The sequence below is a fragment of the Lissotriton helveticus genome, chromosome 12 (assembly GCF_964261635.1).
Source record: "Lissotriton helveticus chromosome 12, aLisHel1.1, whole genome shotgun sequence".
Classification (NCBI taxonomy): Eukaryota; Metazoa; Chordata; class Amphibia; order Caudata; family Salamandridae; genus Lissotriton; species Lissotriton helveticus.
In genome coordinates, this window is record NC_136073.1 from 333,470,739 (window position 1) to 333,495,749 (window position 25,011).

Genomic DNA, 25,011 nt, shown 5'->3' on the forward strand with positions numbered 1-25,011 from the left:
GCCCCCTTCCTGGCCTGGATCAACCTATCATACTCAAGATTACAAGCAAGAGTCCTGACCAACGGGGTTCAATCATTCCCCTTCACAATAACAAGAGGTACCTGTCAGGGATGCCCCCTCTTACCCCTCCTTTTCGCTATAGCAATTGCACCATTAGCAGCCAAAGTCAGACAACATTATCGGGAAAATGCATTGATTTATCCAGAAAGACAGACTTTAATCTCTTTATATGCAGACGACCTGACATTGTATTTGAGAGACCCTGACGTCAGCCTCAACCCAATTCTCCGATTACTCATCCTATTTGGCCGACTTTCAGGAGTTAACGTGAACGGGGGAAGTCCCAGAAATTCCCTCTGACAGATTGCACCCAGCGGTTCGAGCCTGACTACCCGCTTGCATGGTGCGCAGACATGATCACATACCTGGGCATCAGTGTCTCCCGATGCCGAGAGGAGCTGATGCAGGCCAATTATTGCAGCATACTTGACCAACTGACAGATAAAATAACCAGAGGGATTGCGCTGCCCCTATTCATGGCTGCTAGAGTATCTCTGATCAAAATGGTTATTCTGCCCAAATTGCTCTATCTGTTCACCAATACACCTCATACTCCAAGTTGTCATTTTTTAAAAAGTATTAAAACCCAGATGATCCGGCTGGTGTGGGGCGGAAAGCAGCCCAGACTGACATGGGAGGTCCTCACGCATCCTTTTGACGCCGGAGGACTCGAGGTCCTTGATTTGGAAATCTACTTCATCTGTGTTCAGGCTCACTTTGCGGCCTACTGGATGCACCCCCCGAACATGCCTCTTTTGGCGGTAGAGGATGGATACATGGCTCCCACACCTTGCACAGCTTATCTGAGTACCCCCACAGCCCCTAGACCCCTAGTCTCCACCACTGTACAATTCTCCGCCAGTGCCTGGCGCGATCTGGCGCAGAGGCTCCAATGCCCTTTACTCTACTTGCCGCCGTTGCAGGGGAGACACGACCTGCCTGTCACGCGAGAGGGAGGTTGTATGCTGCGAAAACTATCCCGCCTTACTTGGGGCCAATTCTACACACATGGGAAGTTTTGTACCAGTGAGGAATTTTTGGGGACCACGTCCCCCACTCCCTTGAAATGATTCTATTATATAAGACTCAGACAGGACATGCAAACCCTCACACATTGCTTCCCGCTTGGACCGCCCGTCATGTCCCCCCTTCACACTCTCTTGCAACAGACCTCCCCTGAGCATGTAGTGTCACTGCTGTATCACACCACACAAAAGGATTGGGAAAGAGACCCCGTCCCGGCTAGGGGTAGGTGGGAGGAGGACCAGGGAAATTCCCTCACTGATGAGCAGTGGTTGTTCTGCAGCCGCCAGACTGGCGATATCTCAGCCAATAGCAGACTGCGCCTAATACACTACAGATACTTACATCGATTATACTATACTCCGGCCCGCTTACATAGCCTACATTTGCGAGATACCGACCACTGTGATAGATGCGTAGTGGGGGGCACGGGGTTTGGACACCTGGCCTGGGACTGCCCACCTGCTTGGCAATAATGGAGGGAGGTCCTTAATGCGGTAGACGAAATGACGGGTACGCACATGCCTGATGCTCCCCTCACCGCTCTCCTGGGATACACAGAACAGCTCCCTGCCAAGATACGGAAATACACCTCCTTGGCTCTCCTCTTAGCAAAAAGACGTATAGCTTGCCGTTGGGGAAGAGGCCGGGCTCCCAAATTTAAGGATTGGCTGAATGACCTCATATATTACCAGGAACAGCTACATACCTATGCTGAACTTATGCCACCCTCCTCACGCCCATGAGACATTTGGGCTCCTCTTCAAACATACCTCTTGAAACACATTGACGTCGACGACATGGTCCCTGATCCCTGATCGAGGGGGACACTGCACGGGATGGGGAGGGACATTGCGGGGGGAGGCTCCCCTAGATATTGGAGTGAACAGACTGTCTTGATTTGTTGTGGGTTGTTTGCGTGCACGGGAAGGGACTGGGAGGCGGATAATGACGGAAATCTGAGTTAGCAATAGTTGATCGATGGCGTGAGTATTGTGGCTATTTGATTTTACAGTTTAGTTACGTTTGTTTGAGACCTGACTCGCTAGCTGAATATTATGTATGCCCACCTGACGCGGCCGGCCCGATGAGGTTGTAGGCGGCTTGCTGTGTTCCTTCCCTCATCCCTCCGCTCATAACTGCGTGAACTACTATACTCAGCAGTAGCTGCTTATTTATCTTATGCAACTAACAACCATTGACAAAGCCAATAGTCCTGATTTGTTGTAGTTATAATGTTACTTGATGTATTATATATCTGGCTGCAATGACATAAACAGTAAAATACCATTATGCAATGAACAGATTTTTAGCTTTGTTTTTTAAGTCACTCCCTTAATTACATTGACCACTCCCCATTGAGAGACTCCCCAATTTTTTTCATCCCACTTATTGCCCTGCCATCAGGACAAACATGTATTACTGATTTCTGAGGTATTAGTTGCAATGTACAATGGTGATTGCTAGCTGAATATTATGCATGCCCACCTGGAGATTGAGCAATGACGTACATCCTCTATCCATTGTTAGTTTGTTTTCTCCTAAAATGAGACTCCTGAGCTCCATGGAGTTGGGTCATAATGTTTGACAAGTAAAGCTTTGGTAACTGAGCTGAACTGCTGCAATGTGTCATCACAGAACGCAAGCAGATGCTACCATTATTACGATTTGCTGGCTGTTGGTTACTAGTGTTAATAACGGTTGGTCACCTCCACAGGCTGATAAATATTTTTGCAAGACAAGATTCTGACGTTCGGTGTTCACATGTGCAGAGAAGCTATATTTATATGTGGAGTCTTTATTATCCCTGTTAATATTTAACTATCAATCACAATTACGTCGTACATAACAGATTTGATTTGGCTGATGAAGACAATAATTGAATTGGAACACAGCAGAATGATAACTTGTTTTTTTCCATCTCTTTTTGTAGATTCTTATCTTCTTCACAACCGTGCGATTGGCTTGCTTAGCTCAGATAAACACTGTAATTTGTTTACATTAATAATTAACAGTGCTTTCTCCATGGAAACTCCTTCAGGTTTCAAAATAAAGCACATGCTTACAGGCCTTTTAATTAAATTGTGGTAAGTATCACTTGAACCCTATGGGTAAATATAAAGGCTTTATTCTGAAAGAACACGACAAGCAGCGACCGGCCGGCTCAGATAACTGCAGAAATGAGGAGCCACTCCAAAATTGCCGCAGGGGCTGCTGGGGTGCTCCTCCTGGCTTGCCTCATAACAAGCATTTGCAATGCAATACGTCTCGCATTTGCAAGAGTTTAACCTATTGGCGTTGTAAATGACAATGCCTTTTATTGACGTTGTAAAAATGTACACGTAAATAAAAGGCATTGCCATTTACAATACCATTTACAATACCAATAGCTTCAAAACTCGCAGTCGCAAGACCTATTGCATTGCAAATGCTTGTTTTATATCGATCTTAGAATATCATGATTGTGTAAAACAACAGTAATTTCCTAAACCCCTTCCTTCCGGTTTCCCTGCAGCTCTCTGATGTTATCACCCCTGGTAGCAAGGCGCTTTACACCATGACCCAGAAATTTTTATATGAGGCCGTTGTCTCAATTCAGGGTTATTTTACACATGAGAAGGAGGCAGAGGGGGGTTATTATGTCAATAAAATGCGCAAAGCACCTCCTTAACCTGTTACAATGTCCGGAGTCGAAGCGTCGGAGGTGTCTGTATGTCCTGGATTCGGTGGTGCAGACGCCACAGGGCCTCTGAGGTAGTCCAGTAGCCAAGAACGGCCTGGTACTGTGAAGTCCAGTGAGTCATGGCGTGATGACGGGGTGTTAATGTCCCAGCCAATGGCGGTGCTGCTACACAGGAGGATGACCCAAAGAGCAAGTAATTAAGCAGGCCTTCCCATTTGTCTCCCATTATGTGTGTGTGACGCGGCGCGGCGCGGTGTAGCTGCAGTGACAAATGAGATCAAATTCAATAAATGCTTTATCGTATAGCTGTCAGCCACTCCGCGCGGAGCTCTGCTATAACAGCCCAGGCTGTTCTCTTGCTGTAACTGAAATGGTCTAGTAAAACACACAGTACACACCAAACAGAGACACACACAAACACACACTGCATAGACTATAAACAAGGACTAAACTTCTTAAAGAAAAAAACTCACAATTTGAATTAAAAATACATACAAAATACAATCTCATGCCTGTGACTTAACAAATGTAACTAATTTATGTATTTACAAAACAGCACATTGGCGTAACACTTACTGTCCCGCCTTATCCTCGGCTCCTGTTTGAGTTTGTGAAGAGCTTCGGAATGTGAGGCATTTACTATTGAACAGGCCTTCCTGTGAGCCAACCTTTTGTGTTTTGATTAGCTGTAGGGAATGCGTAGCCTTATCACTTTGCTAAAGGTTTTTACTAACCCTGCGAATAACATGTTCAAAACTAATCTATATCCCTTGGTGTGACACAATTCCTTCCTTTCCGACCATGCACACCTAAATTCATCTGGGAAGCTCTCTAGCTCGTTTGAAAACGTTACCTTGTTGAGGCTAAATATCTTGTCTCCTTATCGAAGAAGCAAAACAGAAAGCAGCTTCACATCCGGCTCGGGGAGCAGACCTGGGAGGGCGAGGGCTGCCCGTGCATGCGTGGTACCTGTAAATTTTGCATGCCCTGCAGCTCGTGCAGGCAGCGCCTGTCCCCTTCTGGGGCTCCCATGCTGAAAGAGAACTCCAGCTCCAGAGAGGAAGTGCTGGGCCTGAAGTCCTGGGTCCCGGGAGGGGACCCAGCTGAAGAGCGGCACATAGCAGTGCAGGGCTCCCATGCCTATGGAGAGAGCCCCGCATTGTGCAGCCAGAAGTGTAGAGGAGCTGGAGCGCTCTGGCCGCAGCCAGCCACTGTTCAGGAGGATCCCCCCCGCAGACCGGGTGAGTGAGGGATTGTCCATTTGTGTCGATGAAGGCACAGTATCAATGTTTATTTGCTGAGTGGACCCGCCATTGCGGGCCACTTCCACGATGGGGCGAAAGTGAGAGGTGAAAGTGACACTGCATGCTGCCTTGCCTGGGAAGCGGGACAGGAGATGTGGGTGTGGCTTTACGAGTGAAAGTGAAACTGCATGCTGCATTGCCTGGGAAGCGCTACAAGAGATGTGCGCGTGGCTCTACGTGTGCACCCACAGACCACAATCGCCAAAGCCCTGCTCGTGGCCCGGTCTGTACCACTTGAGAGGCAAGTCGCTAACGATAGATCTCGCTGGCGACAGCGTTTTCACGCTGCATCGCCAGGCGAGACCTAAAAATGAAGCGCGCACTCTAGCAAGCATCTTGAAGGCAACAGCTCGCATGTCGAAAAAACTCCATAAATAAAAAAAATTTTTTAAATCCAGGTGCCGAGGAGCATCGGTGGGTGAAGGACGCTCGTAGCCAAATATGGCAAGGATCTGTAATAATGTATAAAAAGTTCATGGTCTTGTTCTTAACTTCTTACTAAACAATTTTACATAATCTACACCTGGATTATTGGACATCCTTTATATCATAAAAGTATCACTGGAGCTGGATGGTTAAATATAAAGGCTTTATTCTCAAAAGAACTTCACCCACGATGGGCAGCGACCAGTCAGCTCAAATACTAAAAGAAACAGACTTAATTTTCTACACCCAATCCCTCCAAGCATGCGCCTTTTAAAACTATATTACATTTGAATCACACCACTGAATTGAATAGCACCATGCCAAGGTGTGATCAGCTAAGGCCCACGAGCAATCAAGAGCGGGGCGCGACAAGCCACACTACTACAGACTACATATAGCTAAGAAGCAAAGGGCATATTCTCAAGAACGTGTGATAACTATCACAAAACTAGCTTAAAAATTAGCATTGCATGGAACTCTCCCTGTACCTAATCACAAATCGGCGATTTTAGCAGACATGTAACTAGATGTGTGGAGGGTATGCACATTAAAGCTCGTCCGTTGTTTATCTGAATTCAGAAACAAATGATTTATTTAAAAAAAATACATACTTCATGAGTTTTTATTGGTGCAAGATAACATGGAGGTTGCTAAATGTTATCTGATCAATAACCTCGCAGTTTTTATGGTGCTTGGCAGTGTGCATCTGTGTACAATTTGAGTGAGCCGTTTTTTCTGGCATCAGTTTAATACCACAATGATCACATTTATTCTCAAATGATGGACCTGCTGGTATCCAGGGAACCATGCGGGTTACTTGCTGTGATAATGATTCTCATATTGAATATTGGATTCCTGCTGAATAATGACCCCAGACAATTGCATCTAAAATTAGCAGGAAGCAGCAGAGGAAATTAAACGAGCATACCGTTTGACAAAGCAGGTCTCTTCAATACATTAAAGACGTGACAAATCAACATTACACAGACGTTTTCATTCATTCATTCATTTTCCTCATGTAAGCCGCACTTGGTTACTGTTGATAAACGCACAGGTTTATTAAAAGTAGACTTGATGCAGTGATTGGACGCTTCTTTAGTAAGTCAGCTTTCAGTAAGGCTGGCGCTAAGATGCCTGGGGTTGGTGCAAATATTAATTGGACTATTAACGTCTGAGCCCTTGAGGTAAAACAGACTCAAAAGGTGGAATAGATTCAGTGGTAGCTCTTCTGGTAAGGCGTAGGAACATCTGCTCTTGCAGCAGTTAGAACATTAAAAAATGATATTAACACAGGTTATTATCACTTTATTTTCCCTTGCTTACTTCAGCTGAGCCGAGGGCAGGGTGGGGCAGGGCCATCCATTCTGACGACAAGTCGACACCAGGCAGCTGCAGGAAGAAGTAGGAATGGTGATACTGCTGCAAGTGGGCATGATGGTTCGGCCAGCGGTCACAGGACGGCCAAGCCGTTATGCGCGCTTAGATCTCTCCACCTGAGCTCTGCTATACAGCCAGTGGAAAATAGGCACAGGCACATAGTCTCGTAGTGAGCGGCGAACCAGGCTGCTCCGACCAATCCCAGCGCTGCTTTCATGCAGGGTAATACCAGCATGAGAGAAACATCTGAATTGGTATAGAGGAGACTGTGGAATACCGGGAGTAGGGGAGCAGAGGCACAGAAGAGCATCAAGGCTGCAGATGGCAGGTAAGCACTATTATTTACATTTACTGACATGCACTTCCCCCTCTATTGCCTCATCACTTTAATGGCGCAGCAGCCGCCACTGAATAGATTTACCAAACTACTTGCAAGTGCAGAGCCATGTAAGTGACCCACAGTTACACATTGTATTTACTTTCCAAAGCAAACACTGTTTTTGCCTTGGAAAAGTGTCCTTTTCTCAGAGAAAACACGATGCCCCAGAGCGGATTATATTAAAGACCAATAGGTTTTGAAGCAAACCCCAATCAAAAAAAGTCACACCCAGCTTTCAATCATAAATTAATGGCAACTTAAAGCAGGTGTAAAGAAACAGAAATGTGCTAGTTTCTCAAAAGAACAGCACAATGCACATGTGCTGCTATGAACAGCATACTCCCACTGTGTGGAATTTATTTAACTGAGAGTGTATGCTTCCTGTTCGAATCCCTTGCTTGAGCTACACAGCACACACTTATCTTTGCACAATGGGGGGAGAGTGTGCATTGGCACAGCTGCCTTGCTATAGTGACAGTGTAGGGGATGACAGCAGCAAGAGGCTAATTATAATAGATATGGGGCCACATGTACTAACATTTCCCTTTGCGATTTCCTAATAGGAAATTTTTGCGATTCGCTATTAGGAAATCACAAACACTATGTACAACATTGTGTTTTACACTGTTTGCGATTTCCAGTGGGTCGCAATTGATCTCCCTCATTAGTATTCATGATGTAGGTCGGAATTTGTGACCCATTGGGAATTGCTAAAAACACAGGGATTGTGGCCTGATGGGGACTGCAGACCACCATGTCTTTTTGGTTTTAAATAAAGCAACGGAAAACAGGATACATTTAAAAAAGAAAAGTGATAAGTTGTCTTTAATTTTACAAGGGACTACTGCATGCTCTTAAAAAGCATTTTTGCATACATTCACCTGTCTCCAACAAAGCACATACCAGGCTTATTTGAAATAAAGATACACAAAGACCTCAACCAACGACTACCAATTGTTTTTCAAATTTGTACATGTTACATTGCTTTACTTGTTAACCCCTTGACTGCGGGGCTGATTCCCCCGCTGTGCTGGGGGAGGGGGGGCGCGCAGAGCGCCCCTGTGCTCGTGACGAGCTCAGCTCGTCATGAGCCACAGAGGTCGTGTGCTCATGCCGAGCTGAGCTCGTCACGGCCACACCTGTTTCTGTAGCACGCTCGCACAGCAGGGGAATTAGCCCCGCGTGTGAGCGTTCTAACCGTTATGACGAGCTCAGCTCGTCATGAGCACAAGGGAACCGTGGCTCATGACGAGCTGAGCTAGTCATGAGCATGGGAGGGGTTAATAATTGATATTGCCTCTCATCTACATTCTGTGCATGTTTTGATTTTTGATCAAGAAACAGCTTATCATTTGTTGTGGGCAATATCCTTACATCACATGACTGACGTAGGTAGTGCAGTCTCTCATAGCCCGGCTGCTTTTCCGTTTGTTGAATCTAAAATCGCAAAGGGGAAGTGGTCCTTTGGGTGCCCTTTACCGTTTGCAAATGGGTTACCACCAAATTGAATTTGCTGGTAAAAGTGAATGTTTTGCAACCACTTTTCAGTTGCAAAACATTCATACATACCACTGTGATTTGCTATTAGAAAGGAACGTCCTTAAAAGACCCCTTCCTAATACTGAATCGCTAACCTATTTGGCGATTTGGTAATAGATTACTGAATTGCAAAATAGGGGTTATTATATAGAAAAAGGCTTTTTCCTGTCACAACTGCCTGATTCTGCGAATCGGGCTCTTTGTGAAGAGAAAAAGCTACATACATGTAGGCCATTGTCCTGTGCTGTGTTTTATCGCTTGTATAGCACAGTGCATCAAATTTGTGTGCTGTGCTCTATCATGTTAGAAATTAAGAAGCTGATTGTTTGCTGAGAAAAGTATGTGTCTACAGCAAAACATTTTTTCCACTGGAAAGTAAATACCATACACTACTTTGCTTCACTTTGTGTTTGGTTGTTTAAATCTAGGCATTGGTGTATTAACTCACATAAAACAGTACAAAAAAGTCAGCGTGGTTGAATTCTCATGTTTTCCACCTTTTATGTGAACCAGACACAAAACACATCAAATTCTCAGTGAAAACATTATTGACACCTTTGTATTTTACAATCGCAAACAGCAACGGGCTGTAAATTACCCTGTAACTAAAACAACATAAGGCAGTGACCCAGATGAAAAGTCACATAAACGTACATATATTTAACCACCAGAAAGACTGATGCAAACATTCCACGCCCTTTAATTCCAGATACCTACAATTGTGACCTTATTGTCATCTAAATCAGCCACACAACAGATGGTGAGGGGAAAAGAGGAGAAATACTCAAATGATTGATTGTCAACAGTCGATGGAGGACTGCTGTATTAAACAGGTATAGTGAGATCCGAGAACACTGAACTACTCCACAATCCAGGGTGATCTAATTGTGGTAGACTATTTGCTACAAATATCTGGAACCATTTGTTTCCTTTTCATTTAACACCAGCCTCCAGTACGGCCTGTCATGTAAAATGTTATGGTTTATCATGTTGAATGCTGACCACAAGCCCACAAGCCCAACAGCACAACCATTTCTAAATGGTCTTCCTTGATAATCAGGTTGATATTGTTGGTGCGTATTAGACAAACCCTTGAAAAAATCCTCACTGCTCCTCTCTACACTCCTATATCTACATTCTCACAGCTTCATTCTATTAAAATTTCTGACATTATTGCATGACACACAGATCATATGCCAATACTCAAGTACGATATCCCTTTATGTGCTCCATCTGACCATCTTATCACTGCATCTGACCCTCAAACATCTTGCTCTCATCTTTCCAATATTAATTTTCATTAACTATCTTGTCAATAAATCTGTTGTAATTCTGCCACCACTGTAATAAATTGAGTTACTGGTTGAGAGGGGTGAAACCCTATTCAAGCAGCTACCACAATCCCTGTAAAGGTGAAGTCAGAAGCAAACCACAAATTAACCTGTGCTCACCACTCTGGTAGCTTGGCAAATTGCAGTCAGGCTTAACTTAGAGGCAATGTGTAAAGTGGTTTTGCAGTACTTTAAATAGTCATAAAGTGAAAACACAACACAAGAAAAATCCTACACCAATTTAGAAAAATAGAGTATAACGTAATGAATACTTTGACACCAAAATGCCAAAAGTCCAATCAGTTGAACTGGAGATATACAATTTTAAATGTTCAGGTGAAAACTGCACCCAAAAGCACAAAGACCACTCACAGCGATCTGTTCGTGAGAGACCAGGAGAAAACCACACGTACAGGCCAACCAAGATGAAGCACGGGTGAGATACAGGGACCAGGTTAATCCCACTTAAAAGTTACCTTCTTAGTCCAGCGCTTAGAGTTTAGTTTGAGTTAGTAGGTGCGATGAGGAGCAGGGAAAGCATCGACAAAAAAGCACGAAGGGCCGGCCGGATGTCATAAATGGTTGTTGCTGTAGAGTGAATGAAATTAAATGGAATTGTGTATTTATAAAGAGTGCAGCTCCTCACAGAGAGTGTCCTGGCGCTAATCTCAAAAACCGTAACAGAAAGAGCCCCGCCCTGAAAGCCATAATGTTATTGTTGGAGCAGCCAAGTTTTAAGTTGTTTTCTAAAAAACAACAGGTCCTGAGTCAATCTGAGATTAAGGGGCAGTTCGTTCCACAGGCGAGCAGCTTGAGCCTGAAACGACCTTCCTCCTAATCGAGATCTCATAATCTTAGGGATCACCATGAGGGATTGTCAGGACGATCTTATGACCCGTTGAGGCTGATAGCGTTGGATCCTACTTCTCAGGTAGACTGCACCCGTATCATAGAAGGCACGATAAGAGAGCACTAAGGCCTTAAACTGGATCCTCTTTCTCACGGGGGGCCAGTGCAACGCCTGCAGGTGGGGCGACATGCGCGTTCTGGGACTTACCATAAGTATAGCTCCAGCAGCAGCGTTCTGGACAACCTGCAGCCGATTGAGCAAATGTTCAGGCAGCCCTACTGACAGGATATTTACGTAGTCCAACCTTGATGTAATTAAGGCGTGTACTACGATCTTATCTTCCATCGGGAGAAGGAGAAGAACGTTTTTTACCATTTTTATCAAGCCAAAGCAGGTACCAGCGACAGTTTGAATTTAGGACTTCATCGCTAGACTAGTGTCCAACTTGACTCCCAAGTTTTTTACCGTGCTGACTGGAGCCGAAGGAGGGGACATGTCACAGGGAAACAATAAATTCCAGTCAGTACATGAGGGGCAGCCGAAAAAGATGATTTCAAATTTTTCTGGATTACACTTGAGTTGGTTAAGTTGCATCCGAGAAAAGACCTCCGTTAAACATTTATTTATCTCCATTCCATGAAAACTCGCACCCCTGTCACAAGTGAACAAAAGGGCGGAGACCAAAATTCCTGCTGCCGCTCTGTAAGGAAAGAAGCAAACCCATTGTACACTGTGCCCCCTACACCACATTCCGCTAACCTGTGCAGGAGCCGGTCATGGGGCTCGGTGTCAAAGGCTGCGGATTAATCCAACAGTATCAGTACCACGCTGCCCCCTTTGTCCATCTGAGTTTTAATAGTTTCCAAAACCTCCAATAGGGCTGTTTTTGTGCTTACAGTGGTTCTAAAGCCAGACTGGCTGTCATGAAGCACATGGTTACATTCTATATAGTCTGTTAGCACTGAGTTAACATACTTCTCCAGGACCTTTGAGAAGAAGGGCAGCAGGGAAATGGGCCTATAGTTGGATGAAGAGCCTGTCAGCATCACAGACAGTTATGGCTGGAGCGCTGTGTTAGCAATCACCATGGAGGTCAATAGTGTAGTTTGAAGAGTTGGTTTCCCGGGACTTTGTGTTGGCGGTTGGTGTGGGCAGCATGGTCTTCCTACAAACAGGCCAATTCGCATTTACGAAAACCCCAAAAACGTCAGTGGAGCTCGACTGAGCCACAGCAAGGGTCCAGGACCTGAGGGGCACCATTTGGGGGTCAGGAACGCACTCCAGGAGAAGCCATCAGGTCTCAAGCAGGTCCAGCTGCAGGTCCAAGCAGCAGATACAGGCAGCAGATCAGCTGGGCTATTGCCGGGAGCCTTCGGAGCTTATTATGTCCCGGTAGCTGAGAACAGGACGCCAGCTGACTGACCCTTGTAGTCACTTCAGCCTGGGATGAAGGGTGCAGGTCCAGCCTTCCTTCTAAGCAAGCAGAGCAGCAGGCAGCAGAGTAGCTGGGCAAAAGAGTGGCAGTCCTTCTGGCACCAAAGCTGCACCATAGCCCTTTTTCTGTACTATCCACATATCCAGGAGCGTACTAAGGAGTCTTTGTCTTATGTCTAATATTTATAACTGGTGCCTTCTTTGAAGTGGTGAAAGATTCTAGAGGTTTCCCTTTGAAGTGCACAGGTTTCGTGCCTCCCTTGCCCTGGCTCCAGACTAACTACAGGGGATATGCAATCCTTTGTGTGAAGACAGGACACAGCCTATGTAGGTGTCAGTGGTGTCAGTGGAGCTGTGTATAACTCCACCCTCTCATCGTGTAAAAATTGTAAATTGTAAAAATGTACAATCGTGCCAGTACCAGTGATAGCCCATCCAGGCACACCAAGCTCTCTCTTGTGTACACAAAGTCCAACTGCCAACTGCACCCAGAGACAGGGTGCAAGTACTAAATGGCTAAGGCAGGAAAATACCAACTTTCTAAAAGTGCAATTTTCAAAATTGTAATTGAAAATCCAACTTTACCATAAAAGAGAATTTTTCATTACAATTCCACAGGTACCAAACATGAACTGAGTGTTTACCTGTTCCCAATTGGAAGCTACAGCTACAGCTTATTAAAAGTAATAATGTAACACCAATGTTATCCTATGTGAAAGGTAGACCTCACAATAGCAAAACATTTATTTAAGAGCTTTTCACTATCAGGACATGTAAAACTTAAAATACCTCTCTGTAGCGTGGGGTTAGGGATAGACTGGAGGCTTTGTCTGGTTAGTGAAGGTGTTATTTTTAGAAGTGCTTTACGGCTATGGGAGGTCAGTCTCTCCCTCGCAAACTCCGCCCGGTCCGTTATTGCAGCAGCTCTTTTTCTCAGCCTGGATGTTCTAGCCCTCTTCGCCGATCCGCGACTTCTGGTTACCAGCGTTGCTCAGCCCCGGAAAGAAAACCAACAGAGGGAGGCCGTCAGTTTCGCTATCAGTCTACACCTTGCCCACGAGGAGATCAGGGGTTAATGGGGACACCAGTGCTAAATATAAACAGTGCTCGGGGATTGTGAGGCACGAGTGTGAGGGGAGGGGAGGGTTGGATGGCGCGGGAAAGATATGGAAGGGTTATTTACAAATCTACAATACTCAAACAAGAGGACCTCCTCCCCTTCACCCGACCCAGCCTGCCAAACGCCGCCATACCTGTGAAAGCCACACTCCTCCCTCGGGAGTGTGGAACGGCGGTTCACTGGGTCGTTGGCCTCCTTGCACGCCTCCGCGGACTTCTCTTCTGTCTTCTTCGCTCTCTTCGCTCTCCTTTTTCAGCTCCTCGTCTCCTCCGCTTTCACTCCCGACCTCCTTGCTCCGCTCCTCTTCCTCCCGGGTGACGCCGCACCCCGAGTAGAGGACTTCCAGACTCTTGACAATTCCGGACCCTCTGTCGTCATGTGGGGGCGTGGTCTCGTCTTCGTCATCGTACGCCCAGTTAAAGGCGCCCTCCTCCCTTTCTTCGGTGTTGGGAAGCAGCGGATAGCTGGACCAGTCCGCCTGAGGGGAAGGAGGGGAGGTAGAGTCAGCGACCCACCTGGTACTCTGGGACGCCTCCTTTACCACCACCCTGCTACACTCTCCTAATTTTTAAATACATTGCACCCTGCCCTGTGGGTGGTTTAGGGCCTACCTAGGGGTGACATATATCCTAAAAACTGAGTTTTGGGCCTGGCAAAAGGTTTATTTTAACGCAATTAGGGTTGAAGTAACACTCCTTCTCCCGGACGCATAGCTTTAAGTAAATACAAACAATTCTACTGAATTATCCACATTCAATAAAGTTTTATTTCATGCATTTCGCAATTTCTTTGTCTCATTTCATCAGGTCAAATGAGAGACTGAATATATTTGTTTAATTCTAAAGCAGCAGATATGCCATTCCAGGCCTTTTTCTGAAGCAGGAACAACACATTTATCATCCTCTGTAGAAAGTGTCATTCCAAATGCATTTCGGACATATCATAGTCCTTCCTCAGGGGTTCACTACAAATTAAACAACACCAAAATTAAATTCTATATTCTAGATTCATGTATTCAGTGTGATCAGTATAACATCTCACTGTTCATGCCTTACTATTACAGTCCCCACTCAATAAACGTTTTCCCTCTACTAGCGTAACTACACGCTATCAACAAAGTGCCCAAACAAGCTTCTTCTCCACTGGATAAACATTTACTAATTCACCTACACATTTTGAACCTCGCCCGATGAATGGAACATCACGTTATTCATTAATTATGTCACTTGCCCACTCTCTGTTCGTTCCACCTTCCCAAACAGTTCTAATCAATACACTCAGCTGGGCTTTTTTTTAAAACATAATACCTCAACATACAGTTCTACAAAGCTCATGTTACGTTATGTGGTGCCAACCCATCCCCATAAATCGAGCTGTCAACGTCATTCCTACATACCTTCGGCCTCTATTGGCATAATGTCATTTTCGTGCTGGTCCTTCCGTTTTATGAGGCCAGGTTATATTTGCCAGGTTGAAATGGCAGTTTAAAACTGCACACAAAGGCTGCAATAGCAGGCCTGAGTCAAGTTTGAAGGACTACTTAAGTGGGTGGCACAATCAGTGCTGCAGGCTCACGAGTAGCATTTGATTTGCAGGCCCTGGGTACACGTAGCAGCACTTTACTAGGGGGCTACAAGTCAATTAAATCTGTCATTTCGGCATTAGCCAATTTTACAATGTTTAGAAGAGAGAGCACAAGCACATCTCCAAAATATTGCAAAACCTTGTTTTTAACCACATTACTCCCTGTCCTCTATAAAACAGCTTGCTTACACCCCCCTCGTATCTGGTTTCTGGGTGATTCACTTCAATAGTCCTCACACACATATCTAACTTTATCAGCTATGCTAACCACAGCCACCTTTCATTTATCCATGTATTTTTAGATCATTCAGCAGCCTTTGCACTACTGATCAACCCACATTACTATGGTGCCTAAAGATCCTCAGTATCAATGACTCTGCTATCAAATTCTTTTCCTCTTATTTAGCTGACCAGATGTTCTTAATTGTGGTGCTCAGACCAATAACAACACTGCCTTAGCAGCGCTGTGATTGATCAGGGGATTTTGTGAGGCTGGCTGCTTCCTGTTCCTGTGTCGGAGGAGGAGAGGCAGCAGCTAGCGATCGGCGGTGCTAATGTTAGGCCTTTTTTCCCTAAACCTCCACTCCTCCTCCCTTCCCCCGCCATCATTCCCAACCAGTAGCCACTGCATACAAGTAATTGGGGTATTAGTTGAGGGAGTAGCCACACAACTCAAACAGCTGCGATCCCTAGCTTCCCCCCTTGTGACTCCTGGCACTGTCTTTGTGACCCCTGGCCTTAGAGTTGACAAAGTCAATGCCAATAAAGGTATGATTCAAATTCTTACCTCAATGTGGATCTTTGTGTCTTCTCAACACTGGCGACGATGGTGAGATTGTGTTGAGAAGACACAATGATCCACATTGTGGTAAGAATTAGAATCATAACTTTATTCTTGTCCGGAAGCACATGAAGACTCAACAGCACACAAATGAATCTACCAACCCTTCACCCTCTACATATATCTTCCCCATGTTTTCAAAACACCACAACCCGTGTGCCAGTCATGGTATGTCCATCACACTTGAACCATAACATCGAGACATGAGCGCGAGGAAATCTCACACCCCTGTCCCAAAGTCAATGCTCCAGTTGTACAATGCTATCCTCTTTCTTCCATAGTCCACATTACATGAATCAGCACATAAAGCATGCACTGAGTTGTTGTGCCAATTGTTACACAATCCTAAGAAGCATCACTCACCACAGCCATAGTGTCCAATTCTCTTGGCAACACTCACTAGAGTCGGTTGTGTGGCGTGAACGCAGTGTTTACCTCTGGAATTTTGTGAGGTAAAACATAGCTCCGAACTATTATTATGTGAACAGCCCATGGTATTGACTCATTATGCAGTGTAGGCTTGCACAGTTTGAGTACATTTGTAATACTTACTAAGGAGTTAGTTGTGTGACGAAGGAATCTGACGACTTTGGAATCTGATGTTGGACAGGCCAAGGCCATGTATCGATTTCGGAACGTGCCATAGATTTTGAGGTGGAATCCGGACTTCATTGCAGGTTGTTGTGTATTCAACGACTCCTTGCTACTGGCGGAAATACCCACACCATACGCAGAAAGGTCAAAGTAGAGACTGTGAGCTCGGATCTCTGGGGTGGGCACCTGAAATGTTTGCAAAGAATCAGAATAACTGTTGATTATACTTTGTTTAATGACTTATCAGATGATACCAGAAAATAAACTTTTTAAGTAGCCAGCAGTTATTGATTTTGCAAAAAAAGGCAACTGTGATTTCAGTGATCAGATAACTACATATCATTGCACCTGACAATGTAAAAGGGATAGTCATTTAAAAAGGCATGCTTACGAAACCAAATACACATATTTCCATGCCTTTTCAAAACAACTAAACCATAGAAATGTAAATGTTGTAAGCTTCCTCAATCTCTGCTTATGATCAATGAAGCAAAGAATCAATGGTAGGGAGCCTAAAGGGAGTAAAGAATCCTTACACTCACAGATCTCAAAGCTGTGACTTCTTGTTTGCATTTACTATGTTAGTATAGTGGATCTCCTTTGAAGCCTGTTGGCATATAGCTACACAAGTATATTAAATAAATGGGATGATATTAAAGATAATTTCAAGAAGGGTGGTTCCCAAGGAAGGTATTACCTCACTATATGCGGCATGGTTAAACCAAAACCCAGGTTCAAGTATTTATCGATATTACCTTAGAATGTGTAGATTTTGCCTAATAGATGTGTGCAAGAAAAGTCTGAAGCATTTGAGATAATGATACATTTGACAGAAACACAGCGTACCTTACAAAGTGTGGTCATCAATACATACATCTGTGCACACTCTTTCACTTTGGGGGCTGTATATAAAAACATTTCACACAAGCGTTTGCATAATAAGGAGAAAGCAGAGAAAATAAGTGGCACAGTTCTGCTTTATCCACATGCTGCCACATTTTGGGCTGACTAGCGCAACCACAGGCACCCTGGAACCATAACGCAATGGGGCCTACGTTATGGTCAGGATAGTTTTTGCACCAAATCAGAAAAAGTACCTGCCTATAAATATTTATATTATAGGCAGGTATTTTTTCTGATTTGGTATTATATATTTTCCCCGATCACCTGCCTATCAAACTATTGGGGGTTGTCGCAGGGATTCTGCTCTCCTACAGAACTGTTCACAGAGACTTGGAACCTCAGTAAATTAGGGTGTGCCAACACTCACCTTAGAACCCGAAATCCCCTACCAGACTAGCTACAGTGTCTCATTGGTTATTACAAACTCCCAATGTTTAGACAAACCAGAACATGGACTTAGTACACCTCAGGTAACGTGGAACACATGAACACTCTTTCATTATACAATCATTTCAATCCAGAAAAAGGAGTAAATGAGGACGCGTGCACATTTGAAATGTTTATTTTCTAATACAATGTTCTCAAACACAGTATCTTAGATAATACAAGCAAACATATTATAAGTAACAAAGTAATCAGCATAGTTACTAGTCCATAGAATACAAAAGGTGAAAGCATGTTTAAATGCTAAACCGAAGAAGGCTAAACAACACCTAATTATCACCCTCCCTAGCTAGTATATTATATTATATCTAAGAAGGTCTCTTTGGGTTTTAGCAGGGCGGGCCCATATCTCAGATCCTAGTGGCAAGGGATCACATCATCTTTAACCTGCTCTCTGCATGCGAAACACCATCAAGTGTGCTCTTGTGCAAAGCAATATAAAACGTGCCTAAAGCCAGAATTTGGCCGCAGCTGCATGTATGTTATGTCTAGGAACGTGAGAAGATCAGACCTCATAACAACTACTGTGTTGAGATATCCTTGAAGGTTTCAGCACTCACTGTACAGACACAGCACACCAAGCGAAGCTGCTATCAGAGCAACAACATATTATTCTTGTGTGAAGGAAAACATTATACTAGGCTCAAAGCTAAAGTAACAATTATGTGTCGTGTGCAGAAGCAGCAGAAAGGTAAAATGGTGTTTAAACTCCTAATAAGCTCATGCTAACTTAACACGGGGTGAAGGCAAAGCACATCTATATGACAGGGTCCCCCTTCTTTCTAGCAGGATTGTGTTTGTGCAGGAAGGGTAATGTTCCTGCACAAAATTATTAAAATTTCTCTTGTTTCACCAGCCTCAGGCAGGTGCACCATTTTAGAGCAAAACCATGTCTACAACGCTTTGTAAATATTGGTTTGCATCAAAATCCATTGGTGAATGTATGGAAACGTCCATGTGTCAACTCTAGAATGCCTCCCTGGCGTGAACTGATGCAGTGTAAAGCACTGTGTTGCATTGCTTTTTTTTAACAAAGCAATTCAAAACATTTACATGGCTTTGTAAATACTGAAACAGATTTTGTGTTGGATCTGTATCAAAGAAAGTGACAACAATCCCATGCAAACCTTTGAAAATCTAGGACTAGCTACCTAATAAAGAGTCTTTCCTGTTTTATGATTTGGACATTTTAATCTGTATGTATCAATATTTGTTTTTCTGCATTTTATTGGTATTATCTATATTTATGTTGTTTTTCACTGTAAACTATACGTTGCAGCTGGCATGTTCCGACATTTATTTTATGGATAAATGTCCATTTATACTTCAATGTCTTAAGGGTTTTACATTCTCATGAGCAACAACAAAAATGGCCACATAATGTGGTCACCAATTGTGCATCAACGTTTTACAACCAGTCTTTAATTTTGTGATGTGACCTGTGTAATAAGAATAACAATCAACAAAGTTATTTAAGGAATACTTAAATTAATCTCAGCCACCAGCAATTGTGCAGTCTAATTGTAGTCCTTCATTTTTGGCCTACTATGCCATTTTAGATACAGAACTGCCCTATGAAAATCAGTCTTTGGTCTTGCTGCTAGAAGAACAGTCCTGCCTGAACTGCCAGACCAAATCACCTCCAGCGAGGAACTCGAGCAACCCCAAATTTGTTTCAGCCTGCTTAGATCTCTTCAGAGAGGTATAGCTATATCTATATATATATATCACCTACTGTCTGTCACCAGTAGGTAGTTTTTGGCGCCGGTTGACGAACCTTCGGGAAATTTCCGAAACTTTTGGCCAGCTCTGGTCCGCTCCTATCCTGAAAGTTTCACGGTGATTCGTCAAGCGGGGGCCGAGAAAAAAAGGGGGGTCCAAAACACGTTTCCCCATGCAATTTCCCGTAGGACCTTTAGCTGCAGCTACAGCCCGAACTGCTGAACGGAATTACACCAAATTTGGAAAAGAGGTAGTCCTTAGTTCAGACTCGTGCCTTTTGCTTAAATGGTGTAAATCCGTTCAGTAGTACCTGAGAAAATGACATTTAAAAGTATATATATCTCGGAGGGTCCGCGCACCCTAAGCGCACCCTGCAGTGCACGAGCTGTATTTTATTTGGCCATCAACACTCCCAATTAGGAAGTGTTGGCAGCCATCTTATGCCTCGGTAGAACCTAGGCACAAGAAACCCCCCAAAAATGTTGCAAAACGCGAAAAGGGGGCAGGGTAGAAACACCCTGACCCTCTAGGCCTGCTCAGGGGGTCCCACAAGGACCCCCAAGGCCCCAAAAAAATGTTTATTTTTTTTTAAAACGGGAGGATGCGTGCAGGATATGCGCATCCTACCGATAAAAAAAATAAGAAACGCGGTCTCTCACGCCTTATATGCTAATTTGCCCCCGGCTGGCCAAATCCCCGGGGCATCATCAAAAAAATTGTGTGGGGGTCCAAATCCCTCCCACACTGCCCCGGGGACCACCACCCCCCGGGGCCTGTTTAAAATGGGTGGGGCTCTCAGGCCCCCCCAGACCCGGGGACCACCACCCACCGGGGCTTCAAAACATTAAGTGAGGGGGACTCTGAAGCCCCCCCAGCCCCGGGGACCGCCACCCCGGGGCTCTAACTTAATATATGTGGGAGGCTTACGGGGCCCCCCGCATCCCCGAGGACCGCCACCCCCGGGGATTGGTTAAAATGGGTGAGGGGCTCTCAGGCCCCCCCAGCCCAGGGTCCCGCCACTCCCGGGGCTTCAAAGCACTAAGTGAAGGGGGGCTCGGAGGCCCCCCCAGCCTCGAGGCCCGCCGCCCCCTGGGGCTCTAACTTGATATATGCGGGGGTCATGGGGCCCCCCCACAACCCCGAGGACCCAGGGCTTGTTTAAAATGGGGGACTCTCAGCCCCGGGGATCTCCACCCCCCGGGGCTTCTTCAAAATGTGGGAGGGGGCCACGCGGCCCCCCTCTTGGAGACTTGTCTAGGCCCTGGGGACCGCCACCCCCCAGGGCCGGCTCCTGCAGTGTCCCAGGGTGCCCACCCCCGGGACACTGTAGTTTGCAATGACAGGGTGGGAGCCTTGCAGCTCCCTCCCTGTCATTGCAAACTGCTATCCTATTTGGAAGAGATAGCAGGAAACGTGCTCTCTCTTCCAAATAGGAAAGCAGATTGTTTTCCATAGGGGGAGCAGCATGTTAGCTGCTCCCCATGTGGAAAAGCAATGCCGGCGAGGAGCGTGGGGGGATTGGGGACCCCCCACTGTCCCCAATGGTGAGGGCCAGCCCCGGGGGGGGGCGGTCCCCGGGGCTACCAGTGGCCCATTTAAAAAAAAAAAACAATGGCTGGCCCTGGGGGATGGGGACCCCGGGGCCTTGAAGTGGCCTGGGGAGGGGGGCTAACAGACCCTCTCTATAAAAATATTAAATTAATTGGCCATGCCCCGGGGAATGGGGTGCCAGGGGCCCGGAATTGGCCACGGGAGGGGGGCCACGAGCCCCCCTTCCCTTAAAAAAATATAAACATTTTTCTTTGGGAGTCAGGCCCTGGGAGATGGGGTCCCCAGGGCCCAAAAAAAGTAAAAGCAAGGGGGCCACACAGCCCCCCTTTCAAAACATTATTTGCCAAAAAAAGACGCGATCGTCCCTAGACCCCGCCCCCCTCACAAACACACTCTGCAAATGCGCCCTGTGGCGTGTTTTAAATTGGGGAATTAATTCCCCTTCAATACTGGGGGTCCTTGGGGGTCAACTAGCCCACCAGGTACCTCCATTAAGCGCCACAGTGCTGCGTTGCAAAGAGGTGCTCCAGGCCACGCCCTTTTTTTCCCCTCTATGCAACACAGCCTTGTGGCGCTTACTGGAGGTACCTGGTGGGCTAGTCGAACCCCAGGGACACTCATGATTTAAAGGGACTTAATCACCCAACTTGAAACGCACCCCGGCACTCGTTTGCACAGTGGTGAAGGGAGGGGGCGGGCCTGGGTTTACATGTGTGCAAACATGCCCTGTTTTGCCATTTAAGTTGGGGAATTAATTCCTTGTCAATACTGAGGGTCCCTGGGGCCAACTAGGTACCTCAAGTAAGTGCCACAGAGCTGTGTTGCAGAGTGTTTTAAAAAGGGGCGTGGCCTCTGAACACCTCTCTGCAACGTGGCCTCCTGGTGGACTAGTTGGCCCCCAGGGACCCACAAGTCTCTAACTTAAAATGCACCACAGGGTGTGTTTGCAGACATATCACCTAAGGCCAAGCCCTCTTCCTTCACCACTGTGCAAACACGCCCTGTGGCGCATTTTAAGTTGGGAAAATAATTCTCTTTCAATACTGAGGGTCCCTGAGGGCCAAATAGCCCAACAGGTATCTCCAGTATGCGCCAGGGAGCTGCGTTGCAGACAGGTGTTCATAGTCCACGCCCCTTTTTACACCTCACTATAACGCAGCTCTGTGGTGCTTACTGGAGGTACCTAGTGGGATAGTTTGACCCTAGGGACCCTTAGGATTGAAGGGGACTTAATCTCTCAACTTAGAAAGGTGAAAGGGTGCGTTTACACAGTGGTGAAGGGAGTTGATGGGAGGGGACTGATGTGAAGTGTGGAAACACGCCCTGTGGCGGATTTTAAGTTGGGGAAAAAAATTCCACTTCAAACCTGAGGGACCATGGGGCCAAGTAGCCCACCAGGTGCTTCCAGGAAGTGCCACTGCGCTGCGTTGCAGAGAGGTGGTGCAGGCCGTGCCCCTTTTAACATCTCTCTGCTACGCAGCTCTGTGGCACTTACTGGATGTACTACGAATTCCGATTTACTTACCTGTTATCAGGAGCGACCTCATGGCTGCATCTTTAAGCCCAGTACTGGTCCTGAAAAGTAATTCTAACCATACTGACCAGTAACTTGAATTACCTTCCATGGCCTAACATTGACTGGTTTCACTTGGAAATTCTTCTAAGTGTGGAAATTTGGAACTTTAAAATATTCACCTAAAATCATCCGAACAACTAATTCTGATTCACTCACCTGTTATCAGGAGAGACCGCAGTGCTGCATCTTTTAGCCCAGCACTGACCTTGAAAAGTAATTCTCACCGTATTTACCTGTAACTTGTATTTCCTTCCATAGGAATCCATTGTCTGGTTTTCACCAGAAAAGTTTCTGTCTATTTTCACAAACTAAAAATATTCCTTAAAAATCGCCTGTATGACTTAGACGCATTTTTTCAACTGTTTACAGGAGATGCATTAGTGCTGGATCCAGGATCCACCACTGAGTAAGAAAAAGTAACGATAACACTACTTACCTGGTAAGTGAATTTCCTCCCATAGGATAACATTGGTGATTCTATGTGAAAAAGTTTGTGTCATCTTTTAAAATACAGTAATTTTCCTTAAAAATCACTTATGTAACCAAAACGCTTTTACTCAACTGTTTACAGGAGATGTCCAAGGACTGAATCTAGGATCCGGTTCTGTGGTTAGAAAAGTAATCCATAAAGTAACTAATTGCATTTAACTAGAAATTCACATTGAGCTCAATGTTGCATTGTGTTTGAAAATGAGCTGCCCATTGCAACAACTGTAACTACTGTACATAAAAGTCTATTGCCTATTTGCAAAGTATTTAAACTAAAGTAATTCATTCTGAGAAAGTATATTTTGTAATGTAATGTATAATGTAATTTAAAAAAAGATATCTAAAATAAATAGATTAAAAAATGTAGTAAATCAGTATCAAGTAAATAAATATAACAATTAATACGTTTAAAAATTGTCATTTAAAAAACCTTTGCAATTCACTGAAAAAACCTTAGGTTTCAGACATGTTATAGTTAGGAATTAGCATTTAAAAAACCTTACAAATTCACTGAAAATACCATAGGTTTTAGGGGTGTTCTAGTTGGCTGGACATTTCACTCATACAAAACCATTGAAATTCCTCCATTATAGTAAGTTGTACTAACTATAACTTGCGTGCCCGCAATCCACTGCTGATGATATCCCATATTACACCATTCATGACATGGTCAGTGACATCAGTGATGACATCACTGATGACATCACTGATTACATCATCCATGTGACAATCTGATACACCTCATCATACACTAGCATAACCTTTCAACACTCATTATAAAATATGGAGTACCATGTTTGAAACCATTGACACACCAATACAAGTTTAAAAAAACCCACTCAGTGATTCCTACATCTACACACACATCTAAACACTTACCTATAGATTCACTCCTACATGCTAACAAAGATCAATAGAATACTATTAAATATACTTATATACCTGCATCAACATTACACACCAGCACACATCCTTTTCACTAATGCAGTCATCCTACTCACTTATACAAACAATTAAACATACTTACATTTACTAAGCTACACACTTATACAAACACAACTTTATTTATTCATATAGATAGTAACTCATACTTAGTGTGTTATAAAATGACTATTACAAGTATACAGTTTTTGATACAGTCACTCATACAATCACTGAGTTTTATGTATACTTATTTATATACAACAACTGTCACATATACTGCCTTTTCTATTTCTTCTTTGTTGGACATGTATCATTGAGAAATATATTTACTCATCGCCACACCCATAAAGAGATTCTCTCACTCAATCAAGTGTTTCCACATACAGTCTTAACCTCATATAACTACTAAATCAACTATTTACACATCTTCGGACAGTCACACCCAAACACACACACATTTACAATCCCATACAAATACTCACTTAACTAATTCATAACTAATATAGACTGTCACATCGCTAGTAACCAACTTATATAGTAGTTCACACAAGAGATAAAGTAATACAGATATCCACACAGTTTATTTACTATCCCATATATTTAGTGACACACTTTAAAGTAGTCACTTAGACAGTCAATCACAGTGTTACTAAATCCTCCATCCAGACACTTATACCTACACTCATTCTTTAATGCAGATTGCTATATATATATAATACGTATTTAAAATGTTGAACCAAACCACATTCACTGGATGATGTCATCAGTGATGTCATTTGAGATGTCATCAGTGATGTCATCAGTGATGTCACTGACCATGTCATGAATGATGTAATATGTGACATCATCAGCAGTGG

The 25,011-nt window shown here is 44.5% G+C and overlaps 1 protein-coding gene across 3 annotated transcripts in view; it reads right to left on the bottom strand.

The window, feature by feature from the left end:
• The window catches only part of LOC144799793 (uncharacterized), a 436,537-nt gene that overhangs the window by 199,032 nt on the left and 212,494 nt on the right, over positions 1 to 25,011 (bottom strand). For all 3 annotated transcript variants that reach the window (XM_078671345.1, XM_078671344.1, XM_078671346.1), the window contains one exon: positions 16,504 to 16,731. In XM_078671345.1, coding sequence (XP_078527471.1) covers positions 16,504 to 16,731 — 228 coding nt within the window. The remainder of the gene's footprint in view (positions 1 to 16,503; positions 16,732 to 25,011) is intronic.